Source organism: Pogona vitticeps, chromosome 4, assembly GCF_051106095.1.
Source record: "Pogona vitticeps strain Pit_001003342236 chromosome 4, PviZW2.1, whole genome shotgun sequence".
NCBI classification, from domain to species: domain Eukaryota; kingdom Metazoa; phylum Chordata; class Lepidosauria; order Squamata; family Agamidae; genus Pogona; species Pogona vitticeps.
Genome location: NC_135786.1, coordinates 1,060,234 through 1,085,450, shown reverse-complemented (window position 1 = coordinate 1,085,450; position 25,217 = coordinate 1,060,234). Strand labels below are relative to the sequence as shown.

Genomic DNA, 25,217 nt, shown 5'->3' with positions numbered 1-25,217 from the left:
AGCTCCATGACTCTAGGATTAGCCATGCACTCAAGCGGAGACGAGAGTGACCAGATGACCTCTGCTGGCTCTACCATCTATGCTGATGACAACTTCGAAGTCCCTGATCTGCCCCTGTCTGGCTCCTTCCCTTTACACCAGACAGCCCCCTCAGTAGGGAAGACCTTTGAAAGAAGGGACCTTCTCCTCCAGGAGGACAAGCGGCCACCCTATAGAAGGAGCTCACGTTCAATCCTGGAGCACTCTGGGGAGATTCAAAACTCCAGGGAATCATGGCCAGTCAGGCTAGGTAAGACTTGGTAGACCGACCAGGTCAGGTGATAGCTCCAGAGCATCATCTGCATTCCAGATTTACAGAAGTGCATTGCATCGGAATCATATCATGCATCTATAAAGCAAAGATGAGGGGACATAGAAAGGACTTCAGCCGGTAGGGGTTTTCTTGGTAGCAGGTAAAGGATGCTAGGGAAAGGCGGCGAGTTCCATCTCCAGTCCATGCTGATGCCTGGTGGAGGATGAAAAGACCACAAGAACTTTGGAAAGTTCAGCAGAGAGTGTTTCATGGTTTGGGTCATGGGTTCAAATTCAGCTTCATCCCCGGACTACCAAGAGACCTGGTTTGGCAAGTAGAGTGAAACATCCTGAGCTGGGAGAGCCGTGTGAAGGTCGCAAAGGTCTGGCCGGTGATCCGTCTTCCTTATCAGCCATTCATGTAACACTAATGAGCAGGAGATAACAGGGGAACCCCTTGGCAGCTAAAGGGGGCTCATGCAGGCGTGTGCCGGGGAGGCCGCTGTGCATCTGTGGGAAGGAGCAAGGAGTCCCACCCCCACCCCTTTTCTCGGGGCTTTGAATTTTAGGGGTTAAAACTTTGAAAAACATCACATTTGCTATTTCAAAAGGCAACCTGCCAGCGTAGGACATCCATCAATACGATGTCGAGACAGGTGAGACTGTGGGCTTGCATGCGTGTGGGTTCTGGACATGCGTGCAAGTAGGGGTGGGGGGGTGCCGGAGGTTGCTGGGGCAACAGCTGTGGGTGATAAGGTGCGTCAGAGGCCTGTGTGCGCCCTCAGGCAAGGCGCACCAGCCCCGACCCATGGAATGAGGTGGTGGGGACCTTGACTAGTTAATAAAGGTCACCCTGGAGCTACCCCTCCCTCCCTTCCTCCCTCCTTTCCTCCCCTAACGTGTTTCTCCCCCCCCCCCCGCCATCAGCATTTAAATCTTGGCTCCACTTGGCTGGATTCTGAGACCCGGTTGCTCCCTGTGCGCCACGCCATGAGATCTGGGCTCGTCCTCCTTCTTGTGGGGGTCCTGGCGGGAGTCCTTGAGGCCAAACCCCCATCTGCTGCCGCTCGTCCGAACATGAAGGCTGTGCCTGCAGGTGAGTTGCAGAGCGGTCAGTGTATGTTGGGAAGGGACCAGGGGTCCGTGGGTGGACAAGCAAGCCTGCCCTTCACTGCCCCCTTTGGTCCTAGGCCAAGAGGCCAGGACCCAACGCTCCTGGAGGAAACCGCCAGGACTGGGGGGCAGAAGCCCTTGGGAGGGGCAGGAAAAAGCCCGCTGGGCAAGACCAGGGAGGTGGCTGAGGACGACCAGGTCAGTTTCGGCCCTAGAGGATGGATGGATCTAAGAGGTTGGTCGCATTGGGGTGCCTTATTTTCCTGCCTGCTCCCCTCCTGGAGCTGGTCTGCTCTGAACGTGACCAGGAGGCATGAACATTGAAGGGTGGGCTTCTGTTCTGCCCTGGAGCCATGGCATGGCCTCCTGCGAGGAAGGTATTTCCCGTCCTTGACAACTTAGCCAGGCCCGGCTATGCACCACGATCGATCGTGGTTTGAGGCACGCTCCTTGCTGGCAACGGGGATGCCTCCCTGCACAGCCTCCTTCAAGGTGGAATCCAGAGCCCTGGAGGAGGGGGTCCCCAACCTTGGATCTCCAGATCTTCTTGGCTTCCAACTCCCAAAAATTCTGGCCAGCACAGCCAGGAACGTCTGGAGACCCAAAGTGAGGAGCCATTTGTCTGCAGAAAGGAAATGCAAGCAAGACATGAGCTGTGTTGACGGCTGGGGCAAAGAGCCACTTCCCTCTTGCAGCTCTCCTCCCGAGGAAACTCACCTGTAGCATGGAGTCACCTGGCATTTCAGGTGAGGCTCTTTCCAGTCCCGCTGGTGTTCTGTCATGTTCGCCAGTTCTGGTGGAGAGTCGCTGGGGCTCATCTCTGGCTATGAGCTGCTTCAGGTCCTGCTCTCGGTGAACATCCCATAAGTGATGCTTGTTCTTAAAGGGTCCCAGGGAGGGGACACCAACCCACACTTCCGACATGTTCCAGAGACGTGGGAAGTTCCTTGGGTGGGAGGCTACCAGTCCCAGAACAGCCTAGCCAGCATGGCCACTGTCCAGACTGGCCGGAAGAGTTTGAGGATTTTAATTTGAGACCCTTTACGTTTCCCATCTCTCATCCATGCGTAAGCAACTGGAGGAAAAGTAAGACCTAGGAGGAGGGAGCGGGAGAGAGAGAGAGAGAGACTGCCATGGACGTTTAGGGGGAAAAAGGGGGGGCCCTGGGGTCTCCGAGGCAATTTCAAGGCACGGGCGTGATTCCCAGAGCATCTCTTTTCAGCTCTGGGTTCAGTTCTGTCCTTTCCCTCTGCCTCTCCCTGGAAGAAGAAGCTGGTGAAGGCTTTGAGGAGCCAGAGTGTGCTGAGCAGAGATGCCCACAGGCGAAGGCATTTCCTCCTCTCTTTTTTTTCTTTTCTTTTTTTTAATAATTTTTTTTATTTTTTAATATAAGGGATGACAGAAAGGAAAAGGGAATTGGAATTAATGAGGAAGAGGGGAGACAATAACATACTTCCATCCATTCTGTACCTATTGCCATATCAAGATTTTAAGTTATTCTATTTACTCTTTTCTGCCTTCTAGATTGAGTTCTCATTTCAATATATGCTATTCATAAGTTGCCTGTTGATTCAGTCCACTTGTTAAATAGATCCCATCTTTCTGTTGCCTTTTGCAAGGGATAGCCCTTCATGACTTCTGATAAAATGTCCATTTCGGCTATTTCCCGTATATTTTCAATAGGATCTTCTTGTTTCAGTACCGTTGGTCTTTTCCAATTTTTAGCATATAGAATTCTGGCTGCCGTAACTATGTAGATAACTATATAATCCTTTGACTTATCTATATTTTCAGGTATCATACTCCATAAAAACAGTTCTGGGGTTAATGGCACCTTACAGAGCAATATTTGTTCCAACATAGCATGCACTCTTTTCCAATATTGTTCCGCTACTCCACATGACCACCACATATGATAATAGCTTCCCACTTGTGTTTCACATTTCCAACACTTATTTGATACATCTGTGTACATCTTTGACAATTTTTCTGGGGTCATGTGCCACCTATAAAACACCTTATATATATTCTCTTTCCTCCTCTTGGCCAGAATGCTCTTCTTCCTCTTTGCCTGGCAGGGGGTAGCGGGTGGGCAAGGAGCCCGAATAGTCCCACCTCTCACTTGGGATTGTGACCTAAGCCTCTATATAAGCACAGGGGCCACCAAGGGATGACTGCAGCGACACTCTGGCCATGCCAGTGCCCTAGAACCACCTGAAACCTCCAACCCAGCCCCCCCAAAAAACACATCCAGGGACCACTGTTTCACTCCTGTCCCCCGCCACGCCTGAGCCCAGATCCCTCCACAGGGAACTCGTGGCTTGGTTTCAACCACACTGCAAATGGGGGGGGGGGAGGGGAAGGGTTAGCAGGGAGGGGAGGGGCCAAGGATTCTCCCATCCTTCCTCCCCATCATTGTGTAGAGTGGCTCTCCCACAGAAGGTGGTCTCCATCCCTGCCTGCCTGAATGCAATCTGACAGGACCTGGAAGCCAGGAGCCTCTGCCTGGAAGGCTAGCCCTCTCCGGCTACAGTCCCGAGCATGGCCGAACATTCACCATAGCACCATTTCAGGGCAGACATCCTAAACCCCAAGGGGAAGAAACCGCACTTGTGGAAACCACATAGAAAGAGAGAACAGCCCCTGCAGGGTCATCCAGTCATCCGCAGGCTGGCACAGCAGCATCTACAAACCGAGCAAAATAGCCCGGTGGCTACTCGTAGCCTGTGGGCTAAGTCAGATGTCTCCCCCCAGCCCCGGATGTGGGTGGGGAGCCCTTCGCCCCCAGGACTCAGGCTAGCCCTGCCGGTGGCATCAGGAAGACTTGACTAACACCTGTTCCAGCACGGACAATTGCGTGGGCAAGAGTCATGTGCCGTAACCAACGCAACCGCCTGTAAGTTGCCATAGGAGGCCTCCTGGCCCTGTGTGGTGGCTACTCCCCAGCTGGAAACAGCTAGGACAAGGCAGAGGGGATGCTCAGTGGCTGGGCAGGGTCTGTCATCATGGGCTGTACGAGGGCCCACGTGTGGCCTGAGCAGATGCTGTGAATCCTGAGTGCAAAGCGTGGTCCCTTCTGGGTTGTGAGTGGGAGGCAGGGGGACGTTTGCAAGAGGGCGATGCAAGAGGGACACCCCAAGGAGGCCCAGGCCCTTCTCTGCCCCTTCTGTCTTCTCCGTCCCTCCCTTCTCGGGGCTTCAAAGAGGCAAAAACAGTCTCCACTCAAGGACGCGATGGTGCAAATTTAGATCTGGCAGGCAACTGGTTTAAGTTTTGTGAGTGAGCTTGGAAGGATTTTCAAGTGGACAAGCAGCCGCGTTAGGGTGGGGGGGAAGGAGAAAGGGAGGGAGAGCCTTGAGTGCCACAAAGCCAGAGGAGATCCCTTCCCCTCTGCTTGCTCACACTGGCCCCGGCCCCAAGCAGGCTCAGGAATGTGGTGGGACCAGAGCGAGGGAGGGAGGGAGGGAGGGAGGGGAGGTCAGGCAGGGTCTTGCAAACATTAACCGCTGCAGAGGCAAAAGACAAGCTCACGCGGTGCCCTTTGCTGCCAACTTAAAAGTCACGATCGCCAGGCAGGTAGAGGCACCTTCCAGCCTGCGGGGACCTCCGGGTCTCTCCCGGTCCCAGCGCCAAACTCTACCACAGGAGCTGCTCCCAGGGGATACCCTTTCTGGGTGCAGGTGGGGGGGTGCCTCTTCGGGGCAGGGCGAACGTGCAGCAAAACCAACAAAGAAGAGCAAGCCTAGAGGCCAAAACAAACGAAACAAACTCAGGGGCAGCAGTGGCTTTCTAGCTCTGGCCGAGGCACTGAAGCCACCGCCTGTTCGTTCCCCAGGGAACTCGGCCTGATCCATGAGAGACCAAGTCTCTGAAAGATAGGAAAATTCGATGGCCGGAGCCCAGCGCTGGGCCTGAAGCATCCAAACTCCACTCACTCCTCCCCTGTAGACCAGCTGTGTGGTTTCGGAAACTAGTAAAGTCTATCTGCCAGGTCTCCTGTGATCTGGATGCCTGCCCTGAGCAGAGGGTTGGATTGGATGGCCTCACAGGCTCCTTCCGGCAGGTAGCGCAGCTGGATCCGAGCCGCTCCAGGCTCCCTTCCGATGAGCTCGGAAGCAGCGGTGCTGAACACAGAGGCCATCCTTGGGGGGGCTATCCCGTGGGGAGGAGCCCCCAGCCCGCTGCCCCTCCAGATTCTGAGCCTAATGCCTTTCTGCCTGGAGGCTTGATTCTAGCAGCCACCAGTTCTGGTATTTCGCCCGACATTCTTCATCTTGTGGAGGCAGCTGTGTGTGTGTTTGTTTGTGTTGGGAGGGGAAAGAAACAGACCGGCTGGCCTGACCTGCTCCCCCCACTTTACCTGCTGGCCAAGCCAGCTCTTCTCTCACAACACGCCCACCTCCCACGTGGGCCCCACCAGGCCAGAAGGGCCCACAGACCTGTTGCTTTGAGCCTCGAAAGCAAACAAGGGCAGGGCTTTCGTGTCACAAGGAAGAAGTCGTTTTACTCCTGCTGGGCAGGAATGCAGACGTCACCGCAAAAGTCGCCCTCTGGATACCCAGAGTTTCTCTCCGCTTCCATTCTAAACATGGAGATCTGGATGGCATCCAGAGCAGACCAAGTCCTCTCCGGGGGGGGGGGGGTCTTCTCTTGCACCCCCAAATCTCCTCCTGATTCTAGAGTCATCTTGGACTGGGTATCAGGAGACGGGTCTCTCATGGGCTCCCAGAGGCCTCTGGTGGGGGCCCCGGTGAGATCTAGGAAGCCAGCCTAGAGGGGCCCTGGGCCTGATCCATCAGGGCCCTTCTGAGGTTCTTATGCTCCTTACATAAACTAGTCTTGGGTGGAAAGCTTCTCCGAGGGTGAAGATTGTGAGAGCAGAAGCAGCCGAGGCAGGAAGATTGTGTGCAGTCCTGGACGTGAACTTTCCAAGGAGGCCCTCTTGGTTTGGAGAACACGAGACCATGGGGATCAGGGAGGCTCAGAGGGCTCCCCCAACAGTGCAGGTCACTCATCGTGCTGAACTCACCTGGTGCAGAAGCTGCTCTCTTGTGTGGTCACAGTCGGGAAGCATCTCCATTCAGGCAGGGGTTGATGCCGGTGGTTTGCACCATGGTGACATGGCTCACGGGTGGGCTGCTAATTATACTCCTGCAAGGTTTAAAATCTACAAATATCGGTGGAAATGGAAAGTAAGTCCTGAACTTGTGCTCGTGGCAAGCATAAAGTCACTAGTTGGTTCACCTTGGTCTTCCAATGGTTGTCCTCCCCCTTTTGTTAAAGACACAGTGAAGTACATGTTGTTGTTTAGTCATTTAGTCGTGTCTGACTCTTCATAGCCACCGTGGACCAGAGCACGCCAGGCCCTCCTGTCTTCCACTGCCTCCCAGAGTTGGGTCAAATTCATGTTGGTCGCTTCAGTGACATTGTCCAACCATGTCATCCTCTGTCATCCCCTTCTCCTCTTGCCTTCACACTTTCCCAACATCAGGGTCTTTTCCAGGGAGTCATCTCTTCTCATGAGATGGCCAAAGGATTGGAGCCTCAGCTTCAGGATCTGTCCTTCCACTGAGCACTCAGGTTTGATTTCCTTTAGAATGGATAGGTTTGTTCTCCTTGCACTCCAGGGGACTCTCAAGAGTCTCCTCCAGCACCAAAATTCAAAGGCAGTCAGCCTTCTTTATGGTCCAGCTCTCACTTCCATACATCACTACTGGAAAAACCATAGCTTTGACTATGCAGACCTTTGCTGGCAAGGTGATGTCTTTGCTTTTTAAGATGCTGCTTTCCTCCCAAGAAGCAGGCGTCTTTTAATTTCGGGGCTGCTGTCTCCATCTGCAGTGATCATGGAGCCCAAGAAAGTGAAATCCATCACTGCCTCCATATCTTCCCCTTCTATTTGCCAGGAGGTGACGGGACCAGTGGCCATGATCTTAGTGTTTATGATGTTGAGCTTCAGAACATTTTTGGTGCTCTCCTCTTTCACCCTCCTTAAGAGGTTCTTTAATTCCTCCTCACTTTCTGCCATCAGAGTGGTATCATCTGCATATCGGAGGTTGCTGATGTTTCTTCCGGCAATCTTAGTTCCGTCTTGGGATTCCTCCAGTCCTGCCTTTCACATGATATATTTTCCATACTTGTATGTTAAATAAGCTGGGGGACAATATACAGCCTTGTCGTACTCCTTTCCCAATTTTGAACCAATCCATTGTTCCATATCCAGTTCTAACTGTTTCAGCCATTCTGCTTTTTCATTCTATTAAAACCTCTGTCTTCTGTGTTTATGCACATAAAACTGATCAACTCCAGGCTGGTGTCAGAGGAAGCACACAAACGCACATGCCAGAATGGGGACTCACAAAGTCACTGTCCCCAAAGTCATCAGGAGCAGGCCTCTTTGGCCAAAAAGGAGTGACCGCTTTGTCTCTGGTGCCAGTCCAAGAGCTCAGCCTTCAGCTTCAAGAGCTGGGCAGACGCTAAGAAGGCAGCGGAGCAGATCCAGCGTCGGCCTTTTTTCGCTGTGTTGCTGTTTTCATCCTCACCGCTGCCCTCTACACGGGTTGGCTGGGGGATGCTGAGAACTGTAGTCCCCAAACAGACCTTTCCAAGATTCTGGGAAGGAGGGGGGACAGAGGGCAGCCTTTCCGCAAAAGGGGAGAGCGAGAAAGGGATCAACTCCAAGCCACCTTGCTCTCCAGCTTCCCACTTCCAGAGCGTGCTCCTCTCCGGGCTACTCCCAACCACATGGGAGCGCCGAAGCTCTGGGCTGAGATTTTTTATCAGACCAGATTGATTTGTTTTTCAAGAGTAAGCCTGGCCGTGTCTTCTGTCCAGCTGGTCATTCCACTTTCCGATTGCAAGAGATATGATGTCGTCATGAAACAGATCCTGCCTTCCTGAGTGTTTGCCAAAGTTTCCAAAGCAAAGCAATGCAAAAGAGCGCATTTGACCTCAGAAAATGCAAAACAGAGAGAAAGGCAAGTTCACGGAGGATAAATCTATCAATGGCTGCTGTGGGTGGTTTTAGACGATCCGTGGCCCCAAGTTTCTCCCCGCCCACCGAGATCTCCAAACAGACAGACAGACAGACAGACCCATACCTGTCCAAGCACCTCTCCCTTCCCTCGGCCAAGACCGATTCGTCTGCACCACGTCTGCCCTGTTGGGCTCAGAGCTCCAAGAGCCCAGACAGGAACGATTCCTGTGCCTGATCTGCCAGGAGGAAAGACTGGGCACACCACATCGGGCCAAAGTGAACGGGAAGAGGAAGGAAGGAGATGGAGGGACGAGCAAGCAGGGAGGAGAAAAGCAAGGAAGAGGGTGGTCTTGTGGTCAAGGAGAGGAAGGGGAGGCCAGCTGCAGCCTTCCCCGCCCCCTCCCCTCCACCCCAGGGGGCTCCAACTGAAAGGGCCCCCCTGGCCCACACAGGGCCTTGCGCTGGCAGGAGAGACCCTCGGCCCTGGCAGCTCTGCTCCTGGAGACGACAGAGGGGCCCTGCTGTGCTGGTACCCAGGAAAGGGGCTTCCTTTCACAGACCGGTGCTGGATTCACTCGGGTGCTTCTGCTCACCAGGGATTCCAGATCCTCGGGGAGTTGTCTCCAAACACCGGGTTAAAACTTGGCCCTGAGCCCACGACGGAAAGAAACCCCCTGAGCTCCTCTGAGAGACTGGCAAGAAGCATTGGGATGCTTTCCCCCCCCCACCCCTCCCTCCCTCCCTCCCTCCCTCCCTCCCTCGGGAAGGCCAGTGGCTCACGGGGAGTCCTGGCTCTGAGGATCTCTCATTGACGATAATCGGAAGGAGTTTTTCGCCAGCCTCACCTTCTGCCGGCACCCAGATGTTCGTTCCATGGGCTTCATGGCAGGCTTCTCCTCCTGCCCCGCGTTCTCCCTGGGGAAAGCCAAGGCAGGCCAGGTGAGGCTTTTTAGGCCAAAGCACCAGCTTAACTGGAGCCCCCCCCCTCGCATGGATTGGATCTGAGTGTGGCCCTTGTCTCCCCTCCCATCACGAGGGGATGTCCAGTGGGACCCAGGGCCATTTACCTGGCCTTTAGAAAGCCAGGTTTTTGCATCCTGTCCCCCTCCCTGAAAGGAACAGGAAGGGGGGAGCCAAGCAGGAGGTCGGGACATCAAAGATTCTTCCCTCAACCCCATGTAACCCAGTCCATGCGGACTCTGATGAGTGGCGACCCAGGGCAGTTCCTGAGCTCAGTTACCTAACATGATACTGGTGGGGGGGGGGAGAGAGAGAGAGAGAGAGAGAGAGAGAGAAGCCCAGCCTTCTCTCAGCAGCCCCTGCAGTTTCCGAACGGCCAGCCAAGGTCAAGAGAAGCTCCAACAAGGGGAAATTCAGGAGCGAATAGGTTACGATGAGGGTCAGACCAAGAGGCAATTATGCAGCGGTGAAGAGCAGTTCAAGGAAGGGGAGATGAATCATCGTTTGGGCTCTGCAGGTCACATCCCAGTGGCCACAAAAGGAGAGGCCAGACCTCCACCGCGAGGTTGTGGCATCGCCTGAGCCAAAGGGCGATCCCGTAGCAGCCCCGGCTTGCCCTCGTCCCTACGCCCTGCTGTGGTACCAACCCCTCCCTTTGCGCCTTTTGTCTGCCCGAGGAAGTCTGGCCTCTTCCAAGGGTTGAGCAAGGGACGGGGGGGGGCTGTCCTTCCACCCCTCCCTGTCTCACCAAGAGAAACCCGGGTCAACTGGGCATCGGAGTCTTCTTGACCGAGCTCCGAATGGGTGCATATACCTTTGCAACCACCTAGGGAGGGGGAAGAAAGGTGGCAGAGAAGGGAAACACAGAGGAAAGAAATGCAAGAAATAGAAGCAACCACCATGACTTTGACCCAACTCCGGGAGGCCATGGAGGACAGGAGGGCCTGGCGTGCTCTGGTCCACGGGGTCACGAAGAGTCGGACACGACTCAACGACTAAACAACAACAAAAGAGGGGGAAGAGGTTAATTCCAAATCTATTTCTTGCATTCCTTTCCTTGGCGTTTCCCTTCTGTGCCCCCTTTCCTCCAGCGTAGGGACCCACAGCTGTTCAAATCATTCTGGCCCTTTTTGCTGCTAAGCCAGAATTTTTCCTCTGCTACTAAGGGCTTCTACTTTTTTCAAGTCAGAACAGTTTGAATGGATGGTTGTTGTGGTTTTTTTTTGGGCTCTTTGGCCGTGTTCTTAAGGTTTTTCTTCGTCCTAACCTTTTGCCAGACTCTGTGGCCATGGGCATCTTCAGAGGACAGGAGTAGGAACTCTGTGCTCTGGTTCATTTTGTTTGGGAGTTGAGTATTTATGGCTGTGGGATCAGCTTTTGTCCATTTCATGACTTTCCCCCCTGTATGATCGATCAGTTCTCTCTTTTTGCAGAAGGAGGCGGGGGGGTATCTGGGTGGTGTTTAGGTGACATTGGCAGTTGGGGTGTGGTGGTCAGGGAGGGTGTGAAACCCCTCCCCCACAATCTGTCTTCCAAACATCTTCAAGTGTTTTAATCTTCTTGTCAATAAGTGAATTTAGTGGAGTGGCATTAATTTGCTAGTTCAGTGCTCCACCATCTCTGCAGAATTTTTTTTTTAGAAAGCAAACCATAAACGGATCGGCAGAGGTTTGAACAGACAAAGGAAAGGGGGGTGCTATGTGCAGAAATGTGGATTGCCCCATGAGAAGTCAGGGTGGACACTGGCTCCGAATCCGTCCGTGGCCCCTGAGTGACCACTCAAAGCGAATGGAAGCAGAAGATCAGCAGCCAATCAAACTGTTAAATTTGGGGTGATTCGGCTTGTCCACCTCAGTCACAGCCTACAATGACTCCTCGCCTGCCGGCCCAGCCGAAACCCGAAAGGACTTTGCCTGAAAGACCGCAGGAAGACCATGCCTCAAACGGAGCAGACCCCCAAGAAGGCCCTGCCCAGCTGGCCTGTGAGGACGGCAGGACTGAGAGACTGGCCTCCCCCAAAGGCCCTCAAGCCCATGGCACTGCATGGGGGGGGGGGCAACGAAGTCTTTCCAGGGAGATGAAGGGGATTCCGGTTGGGAGAGAGAAGGACTGTCCCAACTTGCCCTCTGCTATCGATGGTGGGCAGGGGGTCATTTTCACAGCCAGTGCATGTGGCTGGTTCCAGCCCCGCGTCTTCCCTGGGAGCCAGAAGCCCCCTCCCCGGTTCCCTCCGGGGGCTTGGGCACCCACCCTCCCACCCAGGGGCTGTAAGGAGGCTGAGCCATTCCCTCTGCTCCCCGTCCAGGGCCCCAGGCGGCGGCTGGGGGTCACGTTTTCACGCCGGTCCCTGCGGCTTGCCCCGCAGGCAGGCGGCTGGCTGGGAAGGTCCAAACCACAATGACATCAGCAGGTGTCTTTGCTCAGGGCGCGGCCGAGGCGATGGCAAGCAAACAGTCCCGGCCCTGACCTCACGGTTGACCTCACTGATCGAAATGGCTCAAGAAGGGGCTAGGAAGGTGAGAAACCTGCCAAGCGCCCTCTGAGCATGCCTCCGTCTTGAAGAAAGAGGACGAGTCGCTCTGGGGCTAGAGAACGTCTCGAGGGATGGGTCCGAGTCTCCACTCATTCACAAAACTCAGTGGAGATCTTGGGCCAGGGCCAGTCTGTCGGCCTGACCTTCCTCACGGGTCTCTTTTGGGGGGAAAAGGAAAGCCACGGATGCTCGCTGGATTAATAAAGGCAGGGAATAGCTCAAGGCACCCCACGCCAGCAACACCTGCCTCAAGAAGGTCCACTCCAACCTGCAGGTTGACCAGGATCGGAGAGCCCAGCCGGTGCTCCAGAACGACACCCGGCTAGTCTGGAGGGGCAAGGACCCCTTCCAAAGCCCAAATACAAGGACCCCGAGATGGGCTCGCCAACGCAGCTCAGCTCAGCCAGGAGTGGGAATTCCTCGCCCGCCTTCGGTCTCCATCCGCCTCCGACCAGGGCCTTCAGAGGGCAGAACCTTTCCTCTGGGCTGGGCTCCCCAACAGCGGGCACCGAGAGTGTGCAGGGGAGTCACCCGGCAGTTGCTCCCAAGCGATGGGGCTGGATGCCTCTCACCCTCTTTAAAGCTGTGACCCCTCCGGTAGGAAGTGGGGCAGGAAGCAAGGGGCAAGGTTGATCTGCCACTGATCGTGGGGAGCTTGCCTGCCCCCCTCCCAAGCCTCGGACTGGAGCCGGAGCAGAGGCCCAACCATATTGCCCCCCCCTCGCCCTCCCCACCCCACTGCGTGTTCTGCTGGGATGGTTCTTCCCCCTCCGAGACCCCCTCAGCCGGCCAGCACCTCCTCTCTTCTGCCTGGGACTGGTGCACAGCTTGCAAGAAAGAGAGCAGGAGCGGAGGAAGAGGTTACCCAGCCAGGCCGGCTAAGTGGAAGGCTGGGAGGCTCCCAGGGCCCCCGCTTTCTTCTGAAGCGGCCGTTTCCTGGTTTGCATCAATGCCAGCCATGATACCTGATCCGCTCAGGTTGTGCAATCCCCGACGAGGAAGGATTCCAGCTCAGCTGGCTCTCTATTCATCACCAGGGAGCCGGTCCGCTTCCTCCTTCTGTCCCTCCCTCTCTCAGCCAGCCACACCTGGGAGAGCTTAAAGTGTGGTCTGGGGCAGGCTGAGCCCCACAGAGTCTTCCTCCGCCTCCTTCTCCTCCTCCTCCTCCTCTTCGTCGTCCTTGCACCATGAAGCTCAGGAAGAGCAGCAACAGCAGCAGCAGCAGCTGTCCACTTTGCCTCCTCTCCCTCGTGGGGCTCCTCGTCTTTGGCACTCAGCTGCTGAGCACCTCTGGACAGAACGCCACAGGTGGGTGTGCGAGAGGGCCACCCCCGCCCAGGAGGGCCTCCGTTGGGCAGCCTTGCTCGTCCACAGCCCTCTCCCCAAAGGCATCTCCTGGCCTCCTCTGGCCCTTGCCAGCTGCACCTGGTGGGCGCTGGACTCTTGGTGCACCAGGAGGGCTAGCAGGTTGCCTTTCTCTGCCCCAGGCCCTGTGGTTTGGCAGCCCCCTCCCCTCCCGAAAGGCCCACGCCTGCCTCCTTGCCCTTCAGCTTCTCTCGAGGCGACAAAGGGGGGAATTGGGGACATGAGGTGGGGCCTCAAGAGCTGGCGTCTCCTCTTTGCCTTTTCCAGCGGCTACAGAAAAAGCGGGCACATGTCCCGGCAACACACGGGGGGAGACCAAGAGTGGGAACTGCACAGAAGAATGCCAGTCGGATGCCAGCTGCACGGAGAACCAGAAGTGCTGCCCAACAGGCTGCGGGATGTCTTGTCAAGTCCCAGATGGTAAAGCTGGCCCTCCGCCACGCATCGCCGACCTCTGTCATTCTCCTGGCCCTTCTTCGCTTCTCTCCAGGGTGTGAGCCCCAAACGCTTTTCATCAGTCCGACAAGAGCGTGCCGGGCACTGGGAGTGTAGAGAGGCATGGAGCAGGGGTGAGCCGGTGGCTGTGGGGAGGGAGCCTGGAATGCCATCGCCCCCCCCCAGTTGCCCAGTTGCCTGCACCTGCCAGCGACCGAGAGTGCCTTCACACCGTGTAAGTTTAAGCCTGGTGTGCAAAGAGCGGCTTCATGGGGCCCAACCCTCACTGTCCTTGTGGGCCACACAGGTGCAGGATACCCAGTGGCTGGGGGGGGGGAGGCTCCTCTAACCCCACCACCACTGTCTCTGCTCTGCGGTGCACCAGAAAGCCAGGCTGGCTTGGCGGGCTGAAGGAGAGACCCACCCCAAGGGAGCTTCTGGACCAGGTTTCCTGAGAGAAGGTCCCAGTGGAGTCTCCTCCAACTTGCTGTTCCTTGGGTTTGGTTTTCCCCACCTTTTTTTCATGCCAGAAGAAATCCATGGTGGGGAAATGTTGGAAATGCATGCATTTGGCCCTTTTTTTTGGGGGGGGGGGGGAATAGCATCCCTCCGCTTGGAAGCTCCCTGGAGCTCTGCAGGGCAACTGATGCTTTGCCAACGTAGCAGAGTCTCATGGCTTCACCCTGAGGGGCAGGCATTGTTGTTGTTGTTGTTTAGTCATTCAGTTGTGTCTGACTCTTTGTGACCCCATGGACCAGAGCACGCCAGGCCCTCCTGTCTTCCACTGCCTCCCGGAGTTGGGTCAAAGTCATGCTGGTAGCTTCGATGACCCTGTCCAACCCTCTCATCCTCTGTCCTCCCCTTCTCCTCTTGCCTTCACTCTTTTCCAACATCAGAGTCTCTTCCAGGGAGTCTTCTCTTCTCTTGAGATGGCCAAAGTATTGAGGGGGAGGCATTCGGTCCCTGCAAAGGGCCACCAGGGCCGTGGAGCTGCAGGTGTGAGTGGATGGGTCTGGTACCCACAGGTGGGGGGGGGGGAGGGCCTGCCGTGGGATTGAAACAGGGTTGAAAAAAAAGGGTCAAGGAGGAATAACAGTGTCTGAGAAGTTACCTTATTTAAAGAGATGACCGGGAGGAGGACATGACAAAGGTGTCCAAAATTCTGTATTCTGTGGATACGGGGAAGTGTTTTATCACTGCAGGAGGCTGTTCTTGAGGCTGTTCACCTCCAGACTTCCCATCCTGTCTTTCTCCTTGGCGTATCGGAAAGGGACTGAAGATCAAATATCCCCCAACTCAAGTTCCTTTGTTTTCCTAAACTGAAGATGGTGGGGATGGATGGCGGGACTGCTTGGAGGTAAAACGCAGGCTCTTTGGTGGCGAGGCAGGCCACCCTCCTCTGGGGACCTTCGCTCTCCTCGCTCGTTTGAACCGCCCTGGTTGAGAACGGCGCTCATGGCCGGAGCCCCGTGCCTCTCCTGTGGGTCTCAGCCTAAGGGATGACATGAGCTCCTCTCGTTCACTGATTAAATCTGTGCGGAAAGGAACCGCAGGAGTCTTAAAGAAAGAAAAGCAAACATTTCTTGTTGTCAAACGGCATGTGTTTGCTTTATGAATGGCAAGAGCCAGCTTAGAAGAGGCCTGCTTCGGGGAGGGCGTATAAGCAGCAGTTGTATAAACACTGAGATGAAGCGTAACGGAGTCTTCAAAAGAAAATGTGATTCCCAATCGGTTGGGGTAGCTGCCTCCTTTGACTGCAGCATTTATAACCAAAGGTCTTTGGGTACCTGGAAGATTCTTACATTCCGTCAAGTTGCTTTTAGTTTATGGCGACCTTATTAATTAGCAGCCTCCAGAAAGCTCCACCATCAGCAGCCACGCTTAACTCTCGCCGTCAGCTTTCCCCAGCATTATTTCCTTTTCCCGATACGTCTTGTCTTCTCATGACGCCCGAGTACACTCGCCTCGATTGAGTTCTGGCAAGATTGGATCTAGGAGCGACTTGTCTGTCTTTCTGGCCACCCAGCGCATCCGCAAGGCTGTCCTCCAGCACTGTGGGTCGAACCTGTTCCTGTAGGCCTTCCTCGCTGTCTGGCTTTCGCATCCATAGGTCGTAACCAGGAATACCCATGTAAGGAGGAGTCCGTGGAAAGCAAGATAATCCACAGCATGATATCTGAAATATGCTGGAATGAATTGATTTGCCTTTAAGGTGCCACGACAATGTTATTTTTATTTCTATTTTTCTGGAACTTACGGTACCTTGAAAATTCAGATGTCTCACAGGCATCCCATTGCTTCTCTCTGAGGTACCTGGAAGCAATCTGTGCAACCCGACTCACACAGAAATGATTAGTTTTGGGGGGCCACAAGACTTCACTGTTTCAGATCATAGGAGGCGGGTGTTATTTTTAAAAAAAGGATTTGGTCTCTGTTGGTCTTGGCATCCTCAAAGCATTGCTTCAGCCCAAATGGCAGTGAGCGAGTTGGGTAGCCAGAGGCGATCTTGTCTTTCCGACTCTCTTGCCTCTGCTCCCTCGTGCGTCTCTTCTTAGGGTGATGTTCTCAGGGTCGAGCCGATTGGCCTCGCTTCCTTCCTTCCTTGGCTCTCTAAGGAGCAGGCACTCTTTTACTCCTCCCCGTGAGCCTTCTAGGGCATGCCTCCATGGCGCCAGGGTTAGAGGGCTGAGGTTTTTCTCTCTGTGGTGTAATTTTCTGGGTGAGCACCTGCGCACCCTCAGAGGGCCGGAAAGGCAGGCGTCTGATGGCACTGGAAGGGGTGGCCTTGCAGGGAGCAAAATCTCTTCAATCTGCACTTCCGTCCATCGGGAAGGACTCCAGCCCAGCCCCCAAAGAAGGAGTCCTGCCGCTGGACCAAAATGTTCCCACTCAGGCAGAGATCTGGAACGAGCAAAGGAGTGCTCACACCTGCACATTGTGTGTTCGCCACGAAACGGCTTGTGCTGGACTGTGCCACACAGGTGGTCCAAAATGCGAGCAATGTACCCATGGGACCACGCCCTGAGCTGTTCGATTTTAACGGCTTCTCCTCTTTTATACTTTGGAGACTAATAGCCGGTTTAGCTACACAGCCCTTCCTCTCCCACTGGGAGAAAACCTCACTGTTTCTTCTCACACGCCTCGTCTACTTTCACAACAGTTGTTCTGTTCTGTTCCGTTCCGTTCTGCTTTCGTTAGCCAGTTAATCACTTTGGGGCTGTGACCTGCATTCCCCAGCATGCCATGTTCTGGACGGGCTCCTTTTTCAGATCACCTTCCCTCCCATGCCTTCCTGAGAGACGGCGGCTTCTCGCCTCTCCTCCTTTCACGCCAAGGCCCCAGCCCCTGCCCCCTCGTCTCCCTTCTTGTGTGGCAGCAGAGGCGCAGCTGCCCTTTCGTGGTGCGGGTGGCCGGGGCCTCTGACTGGAGTTAGGGGACCACCCCATCTCACAGCCCTCACTAGGCTACATTTCACCTGTACCTGTTCTGAGGCCATATCTGCCAGCGGGATCTGAAGGCCTTCAGCATGACCCTCAACCGATGGGAAACCTTGGTGCATCACGGCCACTCCCAGTTTGAAGAGACCCTCGTCCAGCAGGCCGAGGCAAAGAGGCAGTCATGAGAACAGCAAAACCAGGGAGCTGGACAGGGGACAGACTGTATTTGTCTTCAGTGTGGAAGGGATTGTGTCACTCCTGAATTGGCCTCCTCAGCCACACTAGACGCTGTTCCAAGTCCTCCATATAGAGTACGTGACCATCGTCTCTCTAGACGGAAGGATGCCTACACATTCCAAGGCCAGCAAGCCGCCCCCTCCGCCTTGCACCAGAAGCGTCTTCCAAAGTCAGAAGAACCACAGCCTGCCTGCCTGCAGCCACAGAAGATGCTTCCCAGCTCATCTCAACATGGCCACGCCAGGGAGAGGCAGCCCCCAGGCTTTCTCTCCTGCCTGAGCAGGGCTGGCAGCTGTTCGGGACTTTCCCAGGTGTGTTTCCCATTGTTGCCTGGAGCCATGGCTGGCTTCGCCTGGATTCCTCCAAGGCCAAGAGCAGAGCGAAAACACACCTGGGGGTGGGAGGGGACCTGTGGCACACCTGGAAAGTGCCAGAGAAGCGGCCCGAAGGGGGCACCAGCAGGAGAAAGAAGTGCCGGGGCAGGCGAGGAAGGAGGTGGACCTGCTTGCCAGAGGGGTCTTTCTCCCCCACCACCCCTGGCCTTCTTGCTACTCTTCCTTGCCCTCAGGTTGCCTCTGGCTCCTGGTGATCCCATGAATGAGGGACCTCCAAAATGGCCTGTCCTTAACTGCCTCTTGCAAACTCAATCCTGTGGATTCCTTCAGGGACTCAATCCCTCTCATGTTCAGCCTTCCTCTTTTCCTTCCACCATTCCCATCTTTTACATGAAATCCTGCCTTCTCAGGATGTGCCCAAAGCAGGACAGGCTCAGTTGCATCATTTTTTTGCATCTAGAGATAGTTCAGACCTGATTTCCTCTAGGACCCACTTTTTTTTTTTTTTTTGGTCTTTCTGGTAGTGTAAGCTATGCACAAAGCTCTCCTCCCGCACCACCTTTCAAAGGAATCAACTTTGTTCCTGTCAACTTTCTTTATTGGCCAGCTCTCCTCACATTCCCCTCCTTCCCCCCCCCCATGCATGGTGTTTGGGAATAATCTTGGTCTTGGTCTCCAGGGACCCTTCCTCCTGACACTTGACGACCTTTTCTAATTCCTTCATCACTGCCCTTCCAAGTCTCAGTCTCCTTCTGATATCACGCTATTTCGATTTTTTCCTTGTCGGCATTAAAGTTGAGTAGTTCTTCTGTCCTTGTGATTTTTGGTCTTCCGCTGTGGTCCTGCTCTAGTGCTTCCTTCTTTCACTTTCACTAAAAGTCAGTTTCAGGTGAAACAAAACATAAATCCCATCCTTTGCTCATTGACCTGCTTAATTTTTATTTGCATACTTGTTTTTTAGCAAAGTAACAGAATGAAAATTTTATTAAACGTGTGTTTATGTGTTTGCATGTGTGTATAAGTCACATATGCATCACTGAAAATTTGAAATAAGATTTTTTTCCCCTAAAAGATAAAATTATGGGTTACATAAAGGTAGAACTGTAATTGTGCAATGATCCTTTAGATGCTTCCTGTGCCCCCGTTTCTGATTCTGAAAGCAGTCCTGCCAGGCAGTTTTGGCTGGCTGAAAGGCGCAGAGTAGGGTTTGTAACTAGACAGAGATTTGAACTCATGTCCCCCTATTTCAAGTGGATCACTCCAACCATGAAGCTATGCTGGCTGTCTCTATTCAGGGGCGGCTACATCAAGAATCCCAAAGGTTGAGACAAATTGGTATAGGGACCATTAAGACACTTAGTTTGCATAACATGTAAATGTGCATATATACACACATGAGGCCTCCTGATGGCCATTTGCTTCAAAATGGGTGCTATGTGTTACTAAGTCAGAACCAAATCCTAATGACCCAGAAAGGGATTTCAAGGTAAGTGAGATATTTACCAGTTATACCCCAAGCCCCATGAATTTCCATGGTTGAGTTGGAATTCGAACCCAGGTCTCCTGAGTCCTAGTCCATCGCTCTGTCCGCTACACCACATTGGGTTCCCTATGCAAAAGAGACGACCAAAATGAGGAGAAATGGGATATGGCAACCCCACACTCATACCATGGGCTTGGTTTCCTTTTGCATTTGCCCATCGCCTTCACTATCCGAAACTCAAACTCAAACCCACCGATCCAAGAGAACCCAGGCAATGCTGCTGCCGCCACCGCCACCTTTCAGGGGCGCGGCTGCCCCTTTCTCTTACCTTCCCACGGCCCACAAACTTTGCGAGATCCTTCTGTGTTGGAATACATACTGTGTTTCCCTGAAAATAAGACAGGGTCTTATATTAATTTTTTGCCCCAAAAAACGCATTAGGGCTTATTTTCAGAGGGTGTTTTATTTATTTTTTTCATGTACAACAATCTACATTTATTCAAAGACAGTTATGTCATCTTCTTCTTCTGGCTGCTGCACAAGGTTGGAGGGTATGGTTTCACTTAACTAGGGCTTACTTTTGGAGGCTAGGGCTTATGTTATGAGCATCCTAAAAAATCCTGTTGCTCTTGTTTAGTCGTTAAGTCGTGTCCGACTCTTCGTGACTCCATGGACCAGAGCACACCAGGCCCTCCTGTCTTCCACTGCCTCCCGGAGTTGGGCCAAATTCATGTTGGTCGCTTCACAGACACTGTCCAGCCATCTCGTCCTCTGTCGTCCCCTTCTCCTCTTGCCTTCACTCTTTCCCAACATCAGGGTCTTTTCCAGGGAGTCTTCTCTTCTCATGAGATGGCCAAAGGATTGGAGCCTCCGCTTTAGGATCTGTCCTTCCAGTGAGCACTCAGGGTTGCAGTCCAGGGGACTCTCAAGAGCCTCCTCCAGCACCACAATTCAAAAGCATCAATTCTTTGGTAGTCAGCTTTCTTTATGGTCCAGCTCTCACTTCCATAGATCACTACAGGAAAAACCATAGCTTTGACTTATGTGGACTTTTGTCAGCAACATGATGTATCTGCTTTTTAAAATGCAGTCTAGGTTTGTCATGGCTTTCCTCCCAAGAAGCAGGCATCTCTTAATTTCATGGCTGCTGTCTCCATCTGCAATGATCATGGAGCCCAAGAAAGCATAATCTGTCACTGCCTCCATGTCTTCCCCTTCTATTTGCCATGAGGTGATGGGCCAGTGGCCATGATCTTAGTTTTTTTGATGTTGAGCCTCACACAATTTTTGCACTCTCCTCTTTCACCCTCACTAAGAGGTTCTTTAATTCCTCCTCACTTTCTGCCATCAGAGTGGTATCATCTGCATATCGGAGGTTGTTGATATTTCTTCCGGAAATCTTTATTCCAGCTTATGATTCCTCCATTCCAGCCTTTCGCATGATGTATTCTGCATATAAGTTAAATAAGCAGGGGGACAATATATAAAAAATCCTACTAGGGCTTATTTTCAGGTTAGGTCTTGTTTTCAGGCAAACAGGGCAATAGTTATGCAACCCAGCATGTATGCCTAGGTATGCAAGAAGGCTTGGGCTGGGCGTTGAACAGGTTGGAACTTGTGTAACCAGTCCGATTCTGCCTGGTGTTCACCAGTGGGTGTTCAGAGGGTTAACTGCTAGAGAAATCGATAGAAAAAGAAGTGACTGTGAGTCTTCTGTTAGAAATATCCTGCGGAGTCTGTTAGGCGTTGTCTGTTAGGAGTCTGCTTTTCTGCTAGTCTGGCAACTTGTCTGTGGCTACGTCTGATAAGAATATGTTACGTCTGTCAAACACACAAGTCTTATGTCAGGTAGAAACGTTTATAAGCATTTTTAATTTATTCTGCATATATGTTACATCCTTAAGGTTTTACCAAGACTAAGTGAATACTGTTGCAACAGCTAGCGCAGGTAAGGGAGAATGCCATTCATGATCTGTGTGTGGGTTTGTTTTACACTATGCTTGAACCCCTTCGTGTGAGCACTCGGGACATTCGACATCCTGGGGCCTCCTCGCTTAACCTCTTTTGCTTGCCTGCCTTCCCCCCACCCACCCCACCGCCACCCCCACCAGCAGCCGAATGCCTGGGCTGCCCAGATCCATTCCCTGCCCAAGGGCACTTGGGTCGCAGGGCATCGCTCAGCAGCTGGCTGGGCGGACGGGTGGGTCTGCCGTGCTCACTCCCGGCCTTTCTTCCTTTCGCAGAGAAACCTGGCTCCTGCCCCAGTGTCATGCTCGGAGGCATCCCCCAGCTGGGGATCTGTCTGGAGATGTGCCAAAGCGACACGCAGTGCAAGGGCACCTGGAAATGCTGCAGAAATGGGTGTGGCAAGAATATCTGCATGGAACCTGGGCCCTGAGGTGAGTGAAAGCGGGCCCTGTGCACGCTCTTCGGGCAAGGGGAGGGGGCAAGGGGAGGGGGCAAGGGGAGGGGGCAAGGCCAGAGGGAACCAGGAGCCTCTTTCAGAGCGAACGGCTCCTCCTCCGTGGACAGAGATGCCGGGCACATTATTGGTGTTCCCCACCAGGCCACCCCCACGGGCACTCCTTTAGCCTGGCATGCCTGGAGGTGGTCCTACTGATGACACCGCCGCTCCAGAAAGCAGCAGGATTGGCTCCCCCTGGACATGTCTGTCAAACACATCATCCCCCACATTGCATTAAAATAAAGGCAGTGTGTGCATGGGTGGGTCTGGGATGAGGTGGCAAAGGGGTGTGTGGGTGCCTGGCATCTCCTTGGAAGAGTCATGCGGAGAGGGGCGGGCCAGCAGCCTCAGAGGGGGCACAGTTCGCTTCAGGGACCTAAACACCCCCACACCTCCAAACAGGCCACCCTCGGCAACAGAAGTCATCATGAAACCCAGCCACTGAGATGTGGCTTCTTGCTGGTTGTCTCTTCTCTTGCCAGAGGCTGGATGTGAAAGAGGTCTTTTAAAAAAAAATAATAATTATGACTTCTGGACAGTCCCTTCAACATGCAATGTGTAGAGGACTCTGTTTCGTTTGAGAGCCGAGGCTTTGGTCGCTGTGAGTTCATGGGCAGAAATACCAGTTCAACCGGCCGGCAGCAACGAAGACGTTAGGCTAAGCAGGTTTCCTGAAGGACTGCTTGAGGTCCCCTCGGTTCCCAAAAATAGCAGCTGCTCCTTTCCAGCTTTTGTCACGGGGAGGATCTTGGTCTCCCGCTGGGTCTTCGGAGGGCTGCCTCCCAGGCCAGGGCGTTTCAGCAGCCCCTGCCCGAGACCTTTTTCTCAGGCCTTGGTCAGCAAATGAGGAGGGAAAGTGGAGAAAAATCCCCTCCTTCCATCTGCACCTCCTTCCTTGTCTTGCTTGGCCCCTGGTCTCGCAGTTTTGATATCACATGGTGAAAATATGTAGTTTTGATTTCCCCTCCCCCTTTAACCGTACCATGTATAGTGTTTGCTATTATCCACAGTTTCAGCATCTGTGGGGGATTTGGAACCAATCCCCTATGGATATAGGGGTCTTACTGCACTTTTAGCCCCGTGCGTAGTTTCCACTGCCTGTGGCTGCAACAGGGTCCAATCCTGCTCTGAAGCTGCAGGGGGATGAGGAGCCGCCCACTACCTTTGTGTGTGTGCTGTGTATGGGTGAGGGAACACCTCACGTCCTCAATAAAGCTCACAAAGAGAATTGCAGTGAGGACTGCGAAGGAGCCACTTAGACCAGATGGCAGGGCCTGAACAGTTTTTTTGTGTTCTGTATTGATTTGGTTTCTTAGCAGACTGTGAGTAGGGCTCTGATGTTGAAGGGGCTCTCAACGGAGTTAAAGGGGGTGCCCCTGCCCAAGGGGTTCCCACTTGGAACAAGCCATGGGAAAGACAGTCCGGGTCTTGTGATAAACCCCCTCCTCTGCCGCGGCCGGTCCTGGCTCAACCCGCTTTCCCTCTTTGACTGTCCACAGGTGCCGCCTCGATCCTGCAGAGCCTCCGAGGGGCCCTGGGGGGCCAGCCCTCTTTTGACGCACCACCAGCCTGCAAGGAGGTGACGACGCTTCCAGCTCTTGGAGCCCCTTTCGTACTTTTGCAGTAAAACTCTCCCTTTGCACAGCAGACCCCCCGACTCCTGTGGTTTTGTGGCTCCTCCTTGCTATCGTCTCAGGATTCCTCGCTTCCTCTCCCCTTGCTTTGCGCACGTCCAGGGGCCTAAGCAGAAGGGGCCGCTTCCCGCATTTTGAAAAAGCTCAAAGGATGGAGACGCCGGCACCCTGGTAGCTGGCCTTTGGAGACCCACCCTCCGTCCGTTCCGGTCTCTTGCCTCCGAGCTTAGCAAATTCAACACGCTTTGGGGCACAAAGCTTTAAACTTGCCACCTGGGACAAAGGAACACATGTTGGCCTTTCTGAATAATCAGCAGGCCCAAAGGGGGTTGGAATCCTTGACACCACGAGCCCCCCCCCCGAAGAATGGACCCACGGCCTCTTGTGATTTTTCTCACTTCCTGTTGTCCTGGGGGTGGCCATCCGGAGAGAGGGGAAATCCAAGACGGAGCCAAGGAATCCCTGCCTGGAGGGTTTTTAAAAACCCTCCATCGACCTGTCTGGCGGGTCCCCGTGCGGTTCGCCGTGGCATCCTCGCCCACCCCCATCGCCAGCCACCTCCTTGGGGTATCAACCCTTTTCATGCAGAGGGCCGTGCCAAGGGCACACCTCGGCCCTATGGCGTGTGAGGCTTCTGCCGTCTGTCACGGCCTAAGGGATTGGGTGGATCTGCAGTCACGGCATCAGGAAAATGAGGAAGGGCTCTCGTTTTTTGCATGATTTCGTAGGGCGCCAGGGAGTCTCCCTGACCCCAGAAGAAGTCTTGGCCTGGCCAGACTCAGAACATCCCCGAGGATGAGAAATGGGGGTGGGTGGGTTTGCTAGCCAGCCAGTCGTAAGTCATCCCCTTGGGGGAGTGTCTCCATCTGCTCTTAACCTGGCGGGGGGGGCAGGGGGCCAACCCCTCTGCTCCCTCAGCAGAAGTAAGAACAGACGCTCCGTCTCCATGGAAAAACGGCAGCATCACAACCTCCCAGTATGGCCAGAGAAGCCAAAGAAGGGAGTGGTGAAGTCGGGGTGGGGTGGGAGAAGCCACCTTCCGGTTCCTACTTTCCTGTTTCAGCTGATGCTCAGCTTGGGCTGCTGCTCGCCTGCCCCTCCAGCCATCCGTGCCGAGCCCCAGAAAGGGCTGGGGGGGGGGAAGGCAAGGTCATGGGGCTGATGGGCTACGTGGGGAGGCTCTGGAGGGGAATCTCCGGAGACCCAAGAGCCACCCGTGTCTCGGTCAAGCCACAGACACCATTACAACCTCAGGGCCCCTCTTCTTAAACAAAATGAGGAGGGCTGGAGAGCTCGGGGGTTTAGGCCTCTGGCTGGGAAGCCAGAGGTTGGGAGTTCGATTCCCGGCTGCGTGCCTCCCGGGAGAAAAGCTGGCCAGGGCGGCAAGTTCTCACCGTTCAGTCAGAGTGGACTTGATGGCTCGCAAGTATTCTCATTTATTTAACTGAAAAAGTCCCTTTCCACCCTCTAGTGGCCAGAACTGAACTTTTAAAAAAATTAGTGCAAAAGAGGATTGCAATCGAACATGGAGACGAAAAATAACAACCTCAGAAGAATGAGGTGACTTTTTGGAGATCATTAATCCATAAGGATGATGTACAGCGGAGGCCATGTCACGCACACTCACACAATTCTCAGCACAGCACAACTTCTTGTGCAGATGCTACTTGCAACGTTAGAGGCGGCATGGTGTGCCTCAGGGTCAGCTGTTAGGATGATGCCTTAGTCGTGTTCTCAGAGACCCCTAGAGGGCACCAGCCTGTCCCCTCCACGCAGGGAGACTCACACCTCGGAGGCCCCTTGGCGGCAGGTCCCCGACAGTAGCAGCTGCACAATAACCAGAGAACGGCGCTTTCTTTCAAAAGTGATGGGGCGCTTGGTTCTCTGGGCCTCTCCTGTTAACACGGGCCCAGGAGGGGCAGCCGGCATCTGCCCATGAGGCAACTTTGGCTTG

At 54.1% G+C, this 25,217-nt stretch overlaps 1 protein-coding gene across 2 annotated transcripts; it reads left to right on the top strand.

Annotated features, from left to right (window-relative positions):
- Positions 1–920: 920 nt before the first annotated feature.
- Positions 921–23,276, top strand: LOC110086206 (waprin-Phi1). Of its 2 annotated transcripts, none has more exons than XM_020807002.3 (4): positions 921–947; positions 1,219–1,387; positions 21,409–21,564; positions 23,129–23,276. In XM_020807002.3, the coding sequence occupies exons 1-3, from the start codon at positions 936–938 to the stop codon at positions 21,561–21,563; spliced, it is 336 nt and encodes a 111-aa protein (XP_020662661.1). In that variant the 5' UTR covers positions 921–935; the 3' UTR covers position 21,564; positions 23,129–23,276. The 2 variants fall into 2 exon arrangements, with proteins under 2 accessions (XP_020662661.1, XP_020662660.3); XM_020807001.3 differs by lacking the exons at positions 921–947; positions 1,219–1,387 and adding exons at positions 12,894–13,181; positions 13,506–13,658.
- The last annotated feature ends 1,941 nt before the right edge of the window (positions 23,277–25,217 follow it).